This window comes from Crocodylus siamensis, chromosome 6 (assembly GCF_052110815.1).
Source record: "Crocodylus siamensis isolate JL-2025a chromosome 6, ASM5211081v1, whole genome shotgun sequence".
NCBI classification, from domain to species: domain Eukaryota; kingdom Metazoa; phylum Chordata; order Crocodylia; family Crocodylidae; genus Crocodylus; species Crocodylus siamensis.
In genome coordinates, this window is record NC_143400.1 from 92,245,677 (window position 1) to 92,262,306 (window position 16,630).

Genomic DNA, 16,630 nt, shown 5'->3' on the forward strand with positions numbered 1-16,630 from the left:
GAAAAAAAAAGCCCCAACCCCAAGCTCTGCACTCCAGGCAGGCTGCTGCCTGCGGTGGGAGGGTCCCAAGCTAGTCGCACCTGCTGGCACACGTGCCCCGGGTACTTCTTGTCTACGGTTGTGGTGGTGAGTCCCAGCACTGGGCATGTGGGTGGAGGAGGTTTGCTGGAGAAGCTGCCCTGGGTGCATCCTCCGTGGCTGCTCTCAAGCTCGCTGGGGACTGAGGGCTGGAGGGTAGGTGCTGCGGATGGATTGGGAGGATGGGGCACGCATGGGGTGCTCTCAGCTTCCCCCCATGCCAGGGCTCACTGCTGCAGCAGTGTAGACAGCCTCTCAGAGGCCCGTCAGACCACAGGAGAGTGGCTCTCAGAGGGGCTATGGGACCGGCCCCATGCTCTGGGCTTCCCACCCTGGAGCAATAGACTTGGAGCATGTTGCAAATCTGAGCCCCTCCCCAGCCTTACTGATAAACCAGGGGCTCCCCCATGAGCACACAAGCCCTGGGTGTGCCCGCGGTCCATTTGCTAGCATAGTGCTGCCCCGGTCAGGATGGGCACATCTAGGTGTTTGCAAATGAACCCCAGGCGTTATAAGCTGTGTTGGTTGGTTCAGGCATGATGTGGTCTGTGTTGATGAGGGGACACAAGTGGCATCTTGGGTCTGTTTCCAGGCCTCACGCCTTGGTGAGAATAGCAGAGCAGGCTCGTCCCCCACAGCTGCCTTGAGATGGCTGCCATCATTTCCCAAGAGGGGGTTGGAGATCATGAATAATGTGTCTTGGGCGTTCAAGCTGGGGGCCGTAGGTGACACCCAGAGCGCCTCTGTTGTCCTTGTCCTGGGGTTGGTACTGCAGCAGGTCAGAGCAGGGTCTGAGTCTGGCTGTGTTGAATTGAGCGGCTAGAGTTTGGGGATTGTCTTGTAATCATACGAAACCCTGTTCCAGCTCCGTAAGGCATGCATCCTGGTCGGAGCAGATGCGGTGGGGTTGGAGCAGATCTGCTTGTGACACGAGCTTGGCTGTAGAGGATGGATCTAGAGGCATGCTTAGGGTGACGGCTGCTGCCGTGGAGGTAGCTGTAGCGGTCAGCTGGTTTCTGATGCAATGCGGCGGCGATATGGCCATTGCAAATGTTCACAGCAGCGTCCAAGAAATGGATCGGCTGCCTGGAGAGTTCAGAGGGCAGTTTGATGGAGGGGATGGCAGGCTGGTAATGTCCTGCTGGCATTTCCCTAGAGATTCCTTCTTGCCTGCCCGTATGATGAAGGTGGCACGGATGCCCCCCTTGGGGAAGCGGACCCCAAGGTCTGCATTGGCAAGTGGAATGTTTTCTGGGATCGATAACAGAGTCGTTGAGAAAAGGAGATGCCAAGGCAGAGCTACTCTGCACACCGGGGCAGCTCACAGCCCTTCTCCACCGCATGCGCCGGGGCTGGGGGCAAGAGAAGAGCATCCCTGCAGCGTCCTGGCTGCCGGCACGGTGGCACTGGGCGACCACAGTCCGTAGCAGTTTGAAGCACCTGGGTTTGCTGTCTGAGGAGCTGCAGGATGTCTCCGTTTGCCTCCCAGTGCCCCTTTGGGCTGTGTTCCCTCCATCCCCTCCCATCAGGGTCTTCAGGCTCAAAAATCTGGAGCCTGTCTGGGAACGTCTCCTTCCTGATCCTTTTCATGGCTTGAAGGTGCAGCAAAGTAGGTTTAGGCTGGATCTCGGGAAAGGCCCCACTGTTCGAGCAGTGAAGCGGTGGGACAGGCAGCCGGGGAAGTCGTGGACTCTGCATCGGTGCAGGCGTTCAGGGAGAAGTTGGGCAGTCGCTAATAAGGAGTGATCTAGGCATCGCTCTGCCTGTGTTCTGCTATGGGGATTTCCCAGGCTTCCTGGCTTTGCTGGTTGCCCCCTCCCCACCTTTCTGCTCCATGTGGCAGGGTGTTTTTAAGCCTTTCTCAGAGGCATTGGGTGCTGGCTGGGTAGCCGGATTGTGCCTGCGCTTCTACAGGGACTTAACGCTGGAGGCTCCTGGCTAGAGGGTCCTGCCCATCTGCTCGGCATCAGACCGATGCCACGTTTGGGGTTGGGAAGGAATTGTACCCCATGGTCAGACTGGTACGGACTGAGGGGGGCTTGCCTGTCTCTGTAGTGGGGGGCAGAGCCTTGAACAACCTTGTACAGAAGCAGGCCGCTGGCTGCTGTGGTTCCCCTGCTCGTCCTGCGGCAGGCTCGGGCGTGATGTCTTTGGTTGTGTCGGGTTGGATGGCAGTTTTACCAAGAGTTTTTAGATGATGGATTTGTCTGGGAGGTTTGGATGGGGCTGATCCTGCCACGGGCAGGGGCTTGGACGAGATGACTCCCTAGAGGTCCCTTCCAGCCCTGCTGCTTTCTCAGTGATCCCGCAATTTGTTTTTGGCATCTTATCTTGGTCATCTCAGCAGGCGTGGAGCCAGCAGCTCTCAGAGATCCAGCCAAGGTCACTGACAGTGCAGACGGGCAGCCGTTGCCTGAAGCCAGGAGCAGACCCCAAAAGCATCACCGCCCTTACATTTCCCCCTATATAAATCTCCAGAAACATTTGAACAGGGTCGCACTCACCACCATTTGTTTCAGCCCTTTGGGGAACATGTTGGGCCACTCTTCAAAGTCTCAGGTCTCAAAGGCTGGGGAAGCCAGGTACGGTGCTAGGCTTGGGAGCCTAGGTGTGGTGCCTAGCGAGCCCGAGGAGCGTGCACTGCCAAACCTCTCGCAGGCGGTGGCAATCCAGATGGAAGCACACCTCCTGAGGACGCCGGCACCATCCAAGCAGCAACTGCTTGATCCAACTTGAAGCCGTTAGTGCCGCTGGCCTCTAAACAGCGACGTTAGCCCTCGAGCTCAGTGCGGAGTGGCTCGGGGAGGGCGGGGAACGAGGCGGCTCTTCCTAGGACCGTGCAGGCGCAGATCAAAGGATGCCTGCCTGCCAGAGCTCAGCAACACAGTGCCAGAGGACAAAAAGGATGTCCGGGCCAAGATAAACCAGGAACTCTGCAACAGGAGAAGGCTTGTGGTAACCAGCTAGTTCTGTGCAGCGGCCTAAGCCAAGCCCCTGGAGCCAGCCACGGTTCCTACCTCCTTTCTGAACCAGAGCCCTGTGTGCTAGCAATTTGTCTTGTCCTGGCACTTTCTGCTGGGGAAGCTGCAACTCTGTGCTGCATGCCTCTGAGAAGCACATGGCAGCGTTTCTTTGGACTCGACATGCCCAGCGAGGTAGTTGTTCACGAGCCGTCGTTTGTATTTGCAGTGCGCCGAGTTTGGCTGCTCAGGTGCGGGTTGGGGCATGTGTCTTTTGTCAGTGCAGAAGGCCCTGGATTGGATTTGTCTTGTTTCCATTGCACTAGGGTGTTTTTTTTTCAGGTTTTGGGTTGAATGCATCAAAGGCGCCCGCTACCGCGGGCACTCAGGAATGGGTTTGCATTGCTCAAAGTGTTCTCTTAGCTCTTTGCACTTTTGCTGCCAGTGCACGCTCCTGAAATCACCGGTTATATTAAACCAAGACTCCTTTGTTCCCTGCCTGCTTACAGCCCATTGCCAACTTGAGAGTGGGGAGTGGGGAGGTGCTGGGGCATCCTCGGTGGGTTCTGCCTCTGCATCCAGCGGCTCCTGGCTGTCCTCGTAGCCTGCCTTCCCGCTCCTCTTCAGCACCGAGCAGCTCTGGGGCACCCTCCTCTGGAAGTCACGGTGTGCCTGCTCTTGCTCACGGGTTGGTGGTGGGGTCCCCACTCAGCAAAGCCTTGGGCCTTGTGTCATGGGGCTCCTTTGGATTCGGGGAGGATGGACTTAGTTCCTTGGCGGTGCCTTGGTGAGAGATGGAGCATCTCCCAGAGTCAGCACTGTTGTTCCTGCAGGACTTCCTCAGCTGTGCTTGCTCCCCAGGGCTTCCTTCCTGGGCCAGCCTCAGCTGGCCTTGGCCTTAGCTTTGCACAGAGCCCCGTCTGTGTGCTCACAAAGGCGGGGTCGCAGGAAGAAAGGCACCTCCAAAACACACCAAGGACTCAGAGGGGAGCTCTTATCTAAGGCAGCAGAGTTCAAAAAGTCAATCGGAGCAGTCAGTGCTGGGGGACAAGAGCGTTGTGAGATCGCGGCTATGCCAGAGTCCGCACAGGGTTTGCCCCGGGCGCAGAGCATGGCAGAGGGCCTGGGCATGGGCATGGGCTGCTCAGGAGGCAGTGCAGAAGGAGGAACTGAGGTGGGACGTGGGGATCAATGCAGCTGTGGGCTGGTGGGAGTGAGCAATGCGTCCCCAGGCAGGTGGGACCATTGGGCTGATCCAGGTCCCAGCCTGGCAGGGTGCCCTGCTCGAGCACCTCCTGGTTCTGCTTATTCCTGTCGCGTCTGCTTTGGTTTGACTTTGTTCCTCGCTGACTGCTCTTGCAGGTGATTGTATGCTTTGAGTGCGACTCATCCAGACCTCATTCGCTTTGATCGTGGCAACGCTGGAGGCCACTGTGTAGTACCTGGGGAGCTGTGTGCTCCTGGCAGCTGGGACCAGGGTGAGCTCCACGCCACACTCGGAGAACAGAAACACTGCTCAGAAAGCATGGACAAATGTGGGTGTTACAGGCATCATGGGGATAAATCCATGCCTCACTTATGCCCCGGGCTGTGGCTCCATATGTTGCCTGCCGTGGCACTGGGTGTTTCACATTGCGGTACCTCCAGGGAAGTGGAAAATGGCTGGTTTTTGCTTCTCGAGGGGTTCCCAGAAAGGTTCCTGGGGGCTGGGATTCTTGTGGTTGGGCCTTTCCCAGAGGCCTGTGGTGGATGGCTGGGCCCGTGCATGGGACTGTGTGCCCATGCAATTGTGTTTGTGGCTACGGGATTGCTTCTTTGTTGGAGGGTTTGGGATTGTGCGTTGGGGTGTGATTTCCCTGCACATGTAAAAGGGACGGTGTTTAGATAGGATTGTGGGTGCTGGGGCATAAGGTGGGTTTCTGTATGACTGTGTGTGTGGCACTGTAATCGGGTGGGATTGTGCATGTGCAATCGTGCGTTGGCGTGTGCTTACGTGCCCGCTCCTATAGTTTAACGGTGATGGGTGCATTGGCTTCGGGTGTCAGGGGTTGGAGTGGATCACCCCCAGGCACTCCCTGCGTGGTGCAGAGAGGGACAGGAGGGACCAACTACAGCCACTTCTAGTAGTCCAGCACTCTGGTCCTGCCACACACGCGTGGCTCGTGAAGTTTGGAAGGATAATGTTCTGAATGCTTGGGAGGACACAGCGTGCCACACCAGCTTTGAATCTTCCCTAGTCATGCTGTGACCCTGAGTCAAGGCCTTCCACCTATTCCCCCCTCACCCTCCGTCCTTTACTCATGCACCCAAGGCAAGAAGAGACGGTCACCAGCGTGGTTGTAGATGGGCAGGGGAACCTCATTCCTCTGCCCATCTGCAAGGGAGCAGGCAACAGGGGCTGGACCTCATGAAGACTTCCCCCCAGCTAACCTGGGAGCTGCTGGCAGCATCACCACCGTAGCCCCGAGCCCAGGGCTACTGAACAGCCCCAGTAATTATCCACGCTGAGCTGCATGCCACTCTTGCCCTGCTCTCAGCGCCCGAGCTGCCTGGTTTGCAACCACCATTGGGACATGCCCTAGGACAGTGGTTTTCAACCTTTTTTCCTTTGCAGACCCCTTTGAATTGTAAGCGTGAGTATGCGCATACTTTTGTGTGATCCTAGTCATCTTTCACAGACCCCTGAGACATAGTCTGGGGACCCCCCAAGCGCTTACGGACCACAGGTTGAAAACCACTGCTCTAGGAGAGGCCAGGATCTTGCAGCAGCAGTGGCCAGAGCTAAATCCTGAGTGGGTGCCAAGAGCTCAGTTAACACTTCAAGAGACTGCTGCCCTGCAAAAAGCCCTGGGCCTTGACAGCACCCAGGGCCTCCCACCGGGAAGTCTGCCCCATTTCCACTTGAAAGGGCAGTTCTCCAGTGCTTTCACCTTGCCCCGGTTGGCCCTGGCTTGTGAATGGGTCTTGTTTAATGGGTTCTTCTCTGTGAATCCACAAAGGATGTGTGTTGGGGGAAGCGAATAGACTGTTGCCATGAGAATGGTCTTCACGCTGTTTTCCTCGAGTCTTGGGGGGACCCTGGGGAGGGGAAGCAGTGAATGGGTCACACCATGGTGCCAAGGCCCAGCTTCATGGGGGTGCAGCACAGAATAGCAGACAGCAGGCAGCAAAAGCAGAGCTGAGTGAGGGGACCTGACATGCCAGCCTGGGAGCATTTCAGAGGGTGATACATCTCGTGATGAGATGTATCGCCCTCTGATGGGAACAGGCCAGGAGGAGTGGGGAGACTTCCTGGGCCTGGAGATGCATGCATCTCCCATACCTGCAGCAAGTCACTTTGTCTTCGTTACCAGCACAGTCTCCCCTGCCCTCCCTGCCTCGCCACCTCCTTAGCCCCACTGGGATGATCCTTCGGGCTGGGCTTCTCCCAGCCTCTCCCCATCCTGATGGTTTACTTTGCCCTTTGAGACTGATGTGGAAACAGGTTGCTATTCTTGCCGTGAGAACTGACATAACATTGGTCATGGTCAGGATTCAATGTAGAAATGGCCAGTGCCACCTGAGAAATAGCAAATGGCATTACCCACAGAGTGTGTGTGTGTGTGTGTGTGTGTGTGTGTGTGTGTGTGTGTGTGTGTGTGTGTGTGTGTGTGTGTGTGTGTGTGTGTGTGTGTGTGTGTGTGTGTGTGTGTGTGTGTGTGTGTGTGTGTGTGACTCAGCCCCCTAAATCAGGGCCAGATTTTCCAAAGAGCCCACTCTCTGCTTTGGTACCACAGTAAGAGCAGGCTTTTCTGCTCCCAGTCGCACCCTGTGTGCCGCGGGCAGCAGGCTGAGCCTGGCACCCAGTGGCCTGGCTGAGCCCCTTTTGGAAATCAAGGCACTTACTGGGGTTCCCGGTGGGAGTAAGATCTCAAAGATCTGGCTCCGCTGCCTGGGAGCATGGGCGGCCGCAGGGAAGCACTGAAGCGAGCCTGCGGCAGAGACCATGGCCAGGCGGTCATTACAAGCCCCCGTTCGCCCGTGCATTGAGGAAGTGATTTGTCTGCAAATGTACGCGGTTAAACACAATACCGAGAGTTTTGCCCTCTTCCCTTTCCGATGGTTCCTAATGCTGAATCGGCTGGGCCTTAACGATCTGCTTCCAGGGAAAGCCTGGGGATCTCCAGATTTCACACGTGCGTGTAGCCCTCGGCCCCAGGGAGGGTGGCAGGGGTCTCGCAGGAAGTAGCGCTTGGAAGCAAAACCACAGCGTGCATGTGTCCTGGTGCGGGAGGGATCCCCCACCGCTACTCGAGGCTTCACGGCCTGGTGATTAGCGTTTTCATTACTCAGCAATTAGTCCTGGAGACTGGGCGTGTGAAAGCGCTTAGCCGCACCCTGGAGCTGCCAGGAGTTGGGGGCTGGCAGGATGGGATGGGAGAGGAGAGAGGGTTGATGATGGGGGGATGGGAGGTAGACTTCGCGCTAAGTAACATCCCAGCTCTGACAGCAAGGAGCTTGCAGGCCTGCGGGCTTCGATGGAGCGGGGCTCCGTCCTGCAAAGGGACGGCTGGGCTGTGGATGGGGTGGAGCCAGCCAAGAGACAGGCCTGAGCCAGATGGCTGGGAAAGCAGGGCTGAGGAGCATGGCTAGGGAGCTGGTAAAACAATCATACCTGCTTGGGGAGCAGCGGTGCATTCCTGGCTTCAACTGATACTCGGACAACGCTCAGAGCTATTCACGCGAGCAACAGGAGCCTGGCAGGAGAGGAGCCCCCGTCCCGAAACAACAAAGGGCATTCCCCGAGGAGGCAGAGAAACCAACTCTCTGAAGCTGGCACAAAAGCTGCTAAGTGCAAACGAAGTGAAGATGCCCCGCGAAATGCATGGATGCCAAAGCGCCTGCACAGCCCCGGGTATCCCGAGAGCCTCCTGTCTGTACTCCACACTGAGGGCCTCAAATGGGTTTAACATGGAGCATCCTGTCTGCTTTTCTCCGAGTGGCCCAGGGCTGCAAAACTTCACTCTGATAAAGGGGTTTTTTTGTGTGGTTTTGTGACTTTTCAACATAGTTTTGCTTAGTTGCTCTTCAGTAGGCTGACTTTGGGCTGGGCCCTGAGCAGGGATTGCCCATGGATATTCCTGCTGCCCTGTGCTGTCGAGCCTTTCTTTATAATCTATCCTGTATCTCTGGAAATCAAAGCATAGCTCTGTTTTCACAGGCAGTGCTTGTAGGTAAAGATGTCAGGTTTAGGGTCACTTCCCCATTGCTCCTGCTTGAGCGGATGGGTCATGCCCTGTAGTGGAGCACAGAATAGCAGGCACCCGGGTGTACACCTGGGTGATTGCGGGGGGGGTCAGGTATACGCAAGCGCTAGTAACCCTTTGAGTCTGGTTGCACGCTAAAGGGACCCGTCACTGTCAGGTTTTCTCCTCCAGCCGTCAAGGGTTAATGCACAGCTGCTGACCCACAGATCTGCGTGCAGCTGTTGGTGGAGAGCATATTTTCTGCCAGCAACTGCGTTTCCACACACACCCCGCCCAGGGAGGTCCTTCTTCCCTTCCACCCAAGCCCGAATGAACCCCTGGTGAAACAGTGAGTGAGAACATGGGGAGGGACACACAACATCTAGGCTGCGAAGCACCTCCAGTGGCTGCAGGCATCATACACCAAGCACAAAGGCACCAGAGGGAAGAAATGAAGGTGGCAGGGTCAGTCCCCTCCCTGCCTCTCCAAGCTCCAGTTGTGCCCCCCAGGGGTGCCAGACATGCATCTCCCTTTACAGGACTATCGCATACAACCTTGACAATTGTGCATGTTGTGTGGGGAAAGGGTTGTGTGCAGAAGGGTGACAGGTGAGCAGCACCGAAGAGCATCCTGTGCCCTACAGTGGGAAGGTGTGTGTGTGTGGATGGAGGGGTAGATGGTAGGTACTGGTGGTGGATTATCTTTTCTTACACACGTACATAGACACACACACAGGCTCGCATGCACAGACATACGCACACACCTGAGTGTGCATGTGGCTAAGATTGGGACCAGAATCCTGATGCCTCTTTTAACACCAAGGTCACGCACAAGCCGTGGAGGAAAAACGTTCAAGGTGACTGGTGCGTGAGCTGCTTGGGGAGTCTCGGCCCGTTCCCTGGGCAGTCCTCACATTTTCTCTGCCCCGCTCCCCACTGATAACACCTCACTTAGCTCTCGTCTCCCTCCCCTCCTCCGCCGGCACGGAGAAAGGAAGCAATTGTTTCCCAAAGCCACCCAACAAGTCACTTGTACAGGTAGATCCAGGACGTATGCCCCCACCTACATGGGACCTCTTGGTCATGCGGTGCCACCTCTAGGGTCATAGTTTCATAGTTGGTCGGGCTGGAAGGGACCTAAGCAGATCGTCTAGTGCGACCCCCTGCCACGGGCAGAAAGGATGCTGAGGTCAAGTGACCCCAGCATCCTTTTAAAGACCCCCTGTCTAACCTTTTAAAGACCCCCAGGGTAGGGGCAAGCACCACTTCCCTTGGAAGCTGGTTCCAGCTCCTACCCGCCCTGACAGTGAAGTAGCGCCTCCTGATAGCTAGCCAGGTCCTTGCCTGTCGTTCCAAGGGAGTTGAGGCCAGGACTGTCTCTACTATTTCTTGAACACCGGGGCCCACCAAGGCCATAGGTTATGCTGGAATGTGGTTGTGGTGCTGGTGTTAACTTCCCTGCACGCCTGGGAGCCTCAGTGACCACTAACAGGCAGGACCTTGTTTTTAGGCTTCATCTGGACAAGGCAAGCATGGACGGCTACCCAGTTCTGCATGGAAGCGGGGCGTGCTTCCTAAGCTGAGGCTGCCCAACAGGCATTGCCCCGATCACTGGGAAGAACATGGCAAGCCAGGCCTCGTACAGCAGGTAAGGTTAAATTTCAGCGTCTGCTTGCTTCCCCGGCCTTTCTCAGGGCTCATCATGTTCTCAAATTCCTTCTGGGCTTGAAATCCTCCAGGCTCAGTTCAGCCCCAAGGGGAATTCTGCAGGGAAGCTAAAGCCAAATTGGCTCTGTCGTTTTTCAGTTATTCAAGTGTGAATAAACAATTTTTCCCCCCGTTCTGTTCGGAAATTTTGTGCTTGGGTAGCTCGCACCGCCGTCGTTAGAGCAGATGCATTTCACCGCCACGCAGGGAGCCAGCCGCCCAGGAAGCCGTTTGGCAGAGGATTGTAGAAAGTGGAGTGTCTGCGGGTAGCCAGGCCGCATGTGTGCAGCGTTATTTTTCTGTCTTTTTATATATCACGCTCATGTTTTTGGTCCTCACCGCTGGCACCTTCCAGAATCAGCTGCTCCTTGGTGAAGTAGCCTTGTTCCTCATCATGCAATCAGAGGACACTGAGTTTTATGGGCTGGTTTGGTCCTCCCTGGGCCAGCTTGGCACTTTCCTCCTATTATCCCCTACATAGGAACAGACCTCCCCAAGCCACATAGCAACTCCACCATCTGCTCCTCCTCCATCTCCATCCTTCTGGTCTGCTTTTGGTCAATATGGCAACCACATCCTTCCTCATCTACCAAGGGGCAGAGGGCTTGGCCAACGAGGTGGGAAGTGGGGTTTTTGATTCAACGACGTGTTGTGCGGGAAACGCTTGGCTTTCCTTGGGTAATTCTGTCTTTCATTGCAAAACCAACTGCCTGAACCTGAAGACATCCCATGTTGCAATGCCACTGCCAAGGCCCCTGGGACTTGTGGATCAGGTGGTCCAGGGCCCCATCATCCTCTGTGAGATGGATTTCACCTCTCACAATGCACGGCAGCCGTGTGGCTGCCTGATGCCCCCCTGCCCGGAGATGAGATCCAGGGCTACCCTGGGAGAGAAGAGTCCCCTTAGGCACCCTGAGGAGGAGAGGTGGGGATGTGAGGTCCAGGTCCTAGGAGGGATCTTGCCTGGCGGGTTGGAATCCCAATTGTTTGCCCTTCCTGCCGTAAATGAGAAGCTTTGACCTTCATACCCAAAGGCAATGGGGTTGACAGCGTGGAAGCAGAGCTCCCCACTCCCCCGCTAGGAAAGCCCAACTAATCCAGCCCAACTATGGTGTCTACGCAGCAAAATCAAGCGGAGGCTGTAGCATGGGCTGATGTACCAGTGCTGGCTCTGTTGCTAGCAACAGCTGGCAACAGGCAACATCCTTTAGCCTCCAGCGCTCTAACTCTCTAGCGACGTGGGGTACGGGCTCCAGTGGCGAACGGGTGCTAAATCTTGTGCAGTCATGTCGTGTGGTTGCCCGTGCAGGCTAGAGTCAGCCAGCTCATGCTACATGCACGTGGACACGTGCTCTGTGCTGTGACAGCCCACCCACCTTCTGTGTGCCTCCAGGGACATGCACACTCCTCCTTGGGAATCACTGCCTCCCCCCATGCGTCTCCGCTGCGCTCCATGGATTTCCCCCAAGTCTCATATGGAGCGCAGCAGGGAACCGAGGGCACGGGCCATCCCCCAGCTGCAGCCTGAGAGAGTCGGGGAGATATTCTCTCCTCTAGGCTATTATGATGCTGCTCAATCTCCCGCAGTGCACCAGGCCTAGTGGCAGCTGTGACAACATTTGCACTCTCTGCCTGAAGAAGCCTACCGATAGAGCACTGAATACCTCTGCGCTGCCAGTGAAGCTGTGGGCAGATCATCAGAGGTGCAATGATGCCAGCCACGCTGTGAGCACTTCCACATTTACTCCATGCATGTCCAGCCCACCTCCCACGGATCTGCCTGGGTCCCGAATGGCTTTGCCCAGGCTGGTCTGGATTTCCCTCTGGCCGACCTGCTCTGTTTCTTTGCCTCTGCCATGAATCCCACTACTGACACCGCAGAGATACACAGGCAGAACCCAGCAGAGCCATCACAATTACAATAATGAGCCTCAGGAGAAAAGAGCGGGTGCTTGTACCTATTATCACTGGCCATGCCGAGCTTGGTGCGGTCCACGCAGGCCAGCCCAATGCTCAGTGAAAAAACATCTCTTCCCCAGTGAGGGGAAAGACCCCAGGCTTGGCCATAAAGACATATGGGCCATTTCCACATGCACTTGTCCTTACAACAAGCCCTGCCCTTGCCTAAAGAAGCTGCTGCCTACATCTGCATGCTGCTTTGTGCCACCTTGCACTGATGGCCTTGGTGTGTTGCCTCCAGCATAATGAGAAGTATGATTTGGGCTTATCTGATGAATGGCTTTGATGTCCCTGAGCTGGAGGGAAGAAAGTGCCAACGACTTCCTCATGAACTCCAGCAGCGCTGTGCTGCAAGCCTTGTCTTGGGTGCTCGGCCGGCAGAGGCCAAGGCAGACCTGGTTCTGGTTTCCTCTGCCCTTGAGAGAGCTTCTGTCTGCACCTCAGGATCTCGGGAGCAGGGCTGCAGAGGTCAAGCGTTCCCAGAGTGGTGGTGTCTAGCAAGAGACCTGGCTTCATAGCCACCTCCCCTGCCCCAGATTTCAGTGCCTTTGGGGTGACTGAGGGTGAAACACTGCAGAGCCTGGCTGCACTGTACCCTTCCCCACTGCCCCCCATCTCTCTTGACCCCACCACTTGTTCCCGTCCCTGGGGCTGGGAATGCCTCCTTCCTTCCAGGGCCGGGAGAAGTCTGAGTTTAGCTTGGTGACTTTTGAACTTTTCAAGCAGAACTCAGAAGAGCAATGCAGACCCTGCAGAAAGCTCCCCGGGGTGCCGGTGACTCGCTCAGGTGCTAGCAGTCAGGCTCAGTGCCCTGGAGCAGGGGCGATGGGAAGGGATCTGCCTGACCTGCACCAGTCTGGGAGCACTGAAGCAGAATCTCCCGGCTGAGCGGAGTGGGAGCGGTGCGACCCAGAGAGCCACGAGTGGAGCATGCAAGTCCCCATCGTGGGACAGAGGGGGAAAGGGGTGGAAGACCCACCCCAGGGGCAGGTGCTAAATGCCCTCGTGGTTCATCAGCACTCAGGGATCCAGGTGGACGAAAGCACCCTGGGTGCACAGCCCTGCAGCAAGGGACTGCCTCTGCCTGGAGCACAGGTGGTGAGCAGGATGGTAGAGGCTACGAGAGCAAAATAACAGGCCCCTGGACTTCTCTCTCTGCCCCGACGCCGACTCCTTGTCCAGGCTGGAGCAAGGCACTTTGCCCCTCCTGGGGTTGGCCTCCATGCCTCACAGGCAGCCGGGGTACATGGTGTTTCTGCTCCACTGCCCCTGCCCTGCCCTCTGCCCTGGGCGGAGGGTGCTAGGAGGGTGATGCTGGGTCAGGTTGTGAGGTCCATGCTGCCTAACACCTCTCCTCTTCTGGGGGAAGTCTCGGCAGCAGGAACACAAGGGGCCTCTTCACCCTCGGTGCTGCCCGAGAAGCTTGAAAGGAGCAAAGTGGGGCAAAGAACCTGCCCCTGCGCTGCCGCAGGGGCCGCTGAGCTCCTGGGACCGGGGAGGGAGGCTGGGCAGGTCCCTCGCACCCAGGCCTCAGTGCTGACATCCAATAAACCTGGAGGCAAGGGTCCTGGGACCTGATCTACATGAACCCAGCTGTCCTCCCTGCTCTGCCCGGGTGGCAGCCCCGTCCGTGGGTGACAGGAGGCACCACTGCCACAGGGAAGCTGCCAGAGCATGCGTGCAGGTGTGCCCGCGTTTTCCGCTGGCAGCCGCAGCCTCACTAACAGCTGGTACCTCCTGCCAGCAGAGCCAGCTGTCACGGGGTGAAGCCCATAGGCAGCCCTTCTGCCCAGGCTTGGGGGGTGGGGGGCTCCGGCACATCTGCAGGTGGTCTGCATGCTTGTGCACGGGCATGCGGGGGTCCCTGGTGCCATGGCTGGCCGCATGCAGCCTGCTCCAGAGCTGCATTGGTACCCGGGGTGCTGCCCGCCAGGCAGTTCCCCACTTGAGCGCCTCCGGACGGTGGAAGAAGGATCCTCGCAGCTCTAGCTCTGCAAGGGACCCCACACAGGCCTCTCCGAAGCATCTTCCAGCCGCACCGGCCTGGGACTTTGCACACCTCCAGCCCCGGCCATGACCGCATCTTCTGCCAGCTCCTGCTTGGTTCTTCCCCGTGGTGTAGGAGCGATGCTGCAGCCACAGACGTCTGCGAGAGGCCAGGCCTTCAAAGGGCGACAGCGTTAACTGCACCAGCGAAGCAGCTGGGGTAAGACGGGATGAGCTTTGGGGTGCGAGACACTCTCCGTCAGCTCTCCCCGTGCCGCCCTGCGAGAGGCCGAAGCCTCGGGTCCCGAGGAAGGCCGCCTCGCCCTCGCCCGCCTCCCGCTCTCGCCACCGCGTCGCCTGCCCAGTAAAGGCCACGGCCCTGCCAAAGCCTCGCCGCTCGCACGTGTCTGCCCGGCCTGTGGGCCCGGGCCCTGCTGCTCCTGCGGGCCCGTCAACTTCCCCGTCCAGGGGAGACGCGGGGGCGGGGCGGGGCTGGCACCGGGCCAGGGGCGGCACAGGGGCAGGGATGCGCCAGGGCCGGGGCGGGGGCGCTAGGCCAGGTTGTGGGGGAACAGGGTGTCAGCACGGGGGCAAGCGGGGACGGGGGCAGGCAGGGACCATGCCAGGAGGGGGGGGGAGGCAGGGCCCGTGCCCGACCCCGAGCCCGGCCGCTTCCACCCCGCCTTTAAGCCCCGGTGCCGCGGCCGGCCGCTGGGGGGGGCGCTCTCCCCGCTCTGCTCCACGCAGCCCCAGGGGGCGTGGCCGCGGTGGGGGGCGTGGCCGCGCCTCCCCATTGGCCCGCGAGTCCCCGCCTTCCTCGGCCGGGCCACCTCCCCTCCCCCGACGCCCCGCCCCGCCGGGAGGGGCCGGGCGGCGAGCGTCCAATGAGCCGCGCGCTCGGCGTTGCTAGGGGCGTGTCGCGCCGTGCCGGTTGCCGGGGCCGGGGCCGGGCCGGGAGCTGGCCCCGCCCCCCGGGGCTGAGCCGCGGCTGCCGCGCCGGAGCGCCCAGAGCGGCAGCGCCAGCGGCGGGGACGGGAGCGCGGAGCCGCAGCGCAGGGACGGGCCGCCATGGCCGCAGCGCGCCCGGTGCTGCTACTGCTGCTGGTCGGCGCCTGCCGGGCACTGGAAGGTGGGTGCGGCGCCGCGCCGTCAGCAGGCTGCGACCGAAGGGGCGGCGGGGCGGGCTGCGCCGCTTCCTCCCCTTCCCCAGCCCGCCCTGCTGCCCCCGGGACGGGGCCGCGAGAAGTTTGTGCAACTCCGCTTGCCGAAACCCCCAAATCCGAAAAAAGCCGCTTTTGTCTCGGGACCTGGTTCCCCTCTGGCCCGCGGGGAAGCGCCGTCCGGAGCGGGGCTGGCGACGAGAGCGAAGCCCCGCTGCCCGCTCTGGTCGGCGCGGGATGGGGCGTCCCCGCCCGCGCGAGGGGCACGTCTTCGGCTTGGACACAGGCGCGGGCCCCCGGCCCTCCTCCTCCTCGCATCCCGCTGCGGCCGCGGGGGAGAGAGAGGTCTCCCGGCCTCGTCCCCCGCGCTCGGGCGTTTGGAAGCGATGGTGCCGCACGCCGCCGCGGCGGCGCTCGCCCGCCTGCACATTCCTGAAGGCCGGGCAGCCGGGAGCGAAGTTGCGGGCAGGGGCCGCGTTTCCTGGGCCCGTCACGAGCCTCCGGGCACGGCGCGGCACCGGTCCTGTTAAGAACTAGGTGCACAGACGTCGTTCGGGAGTCCGGGTGTGGGGCCGCGTGCCGGGGCCGCCCGTGTTGCAGGCATGGGCCCGGAGCGGCGCCCTCCTGGCCCGAGGCGGTGTGCGGCTCGGCCGGCTGCCGCGCTCGGGGCCGGGCGCCCTGCTTGCCGCTCCCGGCGGCCTCCGCCTCCTGTTGAATCCCCGGCCAGCGCGCTGCGCCGGCGTCGTTGCTGGGGAGCTGGCTGTTTAACCCGGCCGGCCGGAGCGAGGAGCAGGACAGGGAAAATAAACAGCTTTGGCTTAGGAGTCGCAGGGTTTCCCCAGCTTCCTGAGCATGCGGAGGGGTCACAGGGCCGAATGCTCCTCCTGGGGAGGTCACGCTCCAGCTGTTGACCAGGCCTTGGCGAGCAGTCCGGCTTCAGCAGCGCGGGGCGAGCGCGAGGTCGGCGGAGGGCTGGCCGCTTCGTGCCCGCATCGTCCCCGCTTTTGTTCGGACCGGACCTGCGAGCGGCTAGGGAGGTGGCACGGCCGACTGGCCAGGCCGCGAGCCGTTTCGGCCTCCCCGGGAGCCGAGATGGCTGAGCCCGTCTCGGGGCAGCGCGGTGCTGCGCCTGGCGTTTCCAGCCCCTGGCGCGGCGGTTCCCTGGCACGGACCGGGGCGTTGGAGCAGTCGCTGTAAATCCAGGGTGCGCGTTAGTTCAGATATTTTAATGCTCGTCGTAAATCCAGCCGGGCAGTAAATCTGCATGCACGTACTCCAAACCGGGGCTGCCACCTCCTCCTCTCCCCTCGTGCCGGGGATTTGCAGCTCCCTGTGGCCTCCCCACCTTTGGCGTGGGGTGAATCTTGGCCTGGGGGCTGTGCAGATCTACTGCCGGTGTTACTGTGCAACTCTGGCTCCCCCCGGCCCCGTCCTCCGGGTCGATGGCTTGGAGCCCGGCTTCTTTTCGGGGCACTGTGGGGATGGGGGAAGCCGAGCTCAGTGAGCGCTTTGTGTTGCTCGGGAGAAAATGGTTTCTCTCCAGATCCTGCAAGGG

At 59.6% G+C, this 16,630-nt stretch overlaps 2 protein-coding genes across 3 annotated transcripts in view; both read left to right on the plus strand.

The window, feature by feature from the left end:
- LOC149863164 (uncharacterized) overlaps positions 1-10,090 on the plus strand; it is a 92,031-nt gene extending 81,941 nt beyond the window's left edge. Inside the window, exon 4 of the mRNA XM_090053052.1 lies at positions 9,774-10,090. Coding sequence (XP_089909178.1) covers positions 9,774-9,992 — 219 coding nt within the window. The 3' untranslated portion in view covers positions 9,993-10,090. The remainder of the gene's footprint in view (positions 1-9,773) is intronic.
- Positions 10,091-14,909: 4,819 nt separating this feature from the next.
- The window catches only part of EPHB3 (EPH receptor B3), a 42,561-nt gene continuing 40,840 nt past the window's right edge, over positions 14,910-16,630 (plus strand). For both annotated transcript variants that reach the window (XM_090056320.1, XM_090056322.1), the window contains exon 1: positions 14,910-15,044. In XM_090056320.1, coding sequence (XP_089912446.1) covers positions 14,984-15,044 — 61 coding nt within the window. In that variant the 5' untranslated portion in view covers positions 14,910-14,983. The remainder of the gene's footprint in view (positions 15,045-16,630) is intronic.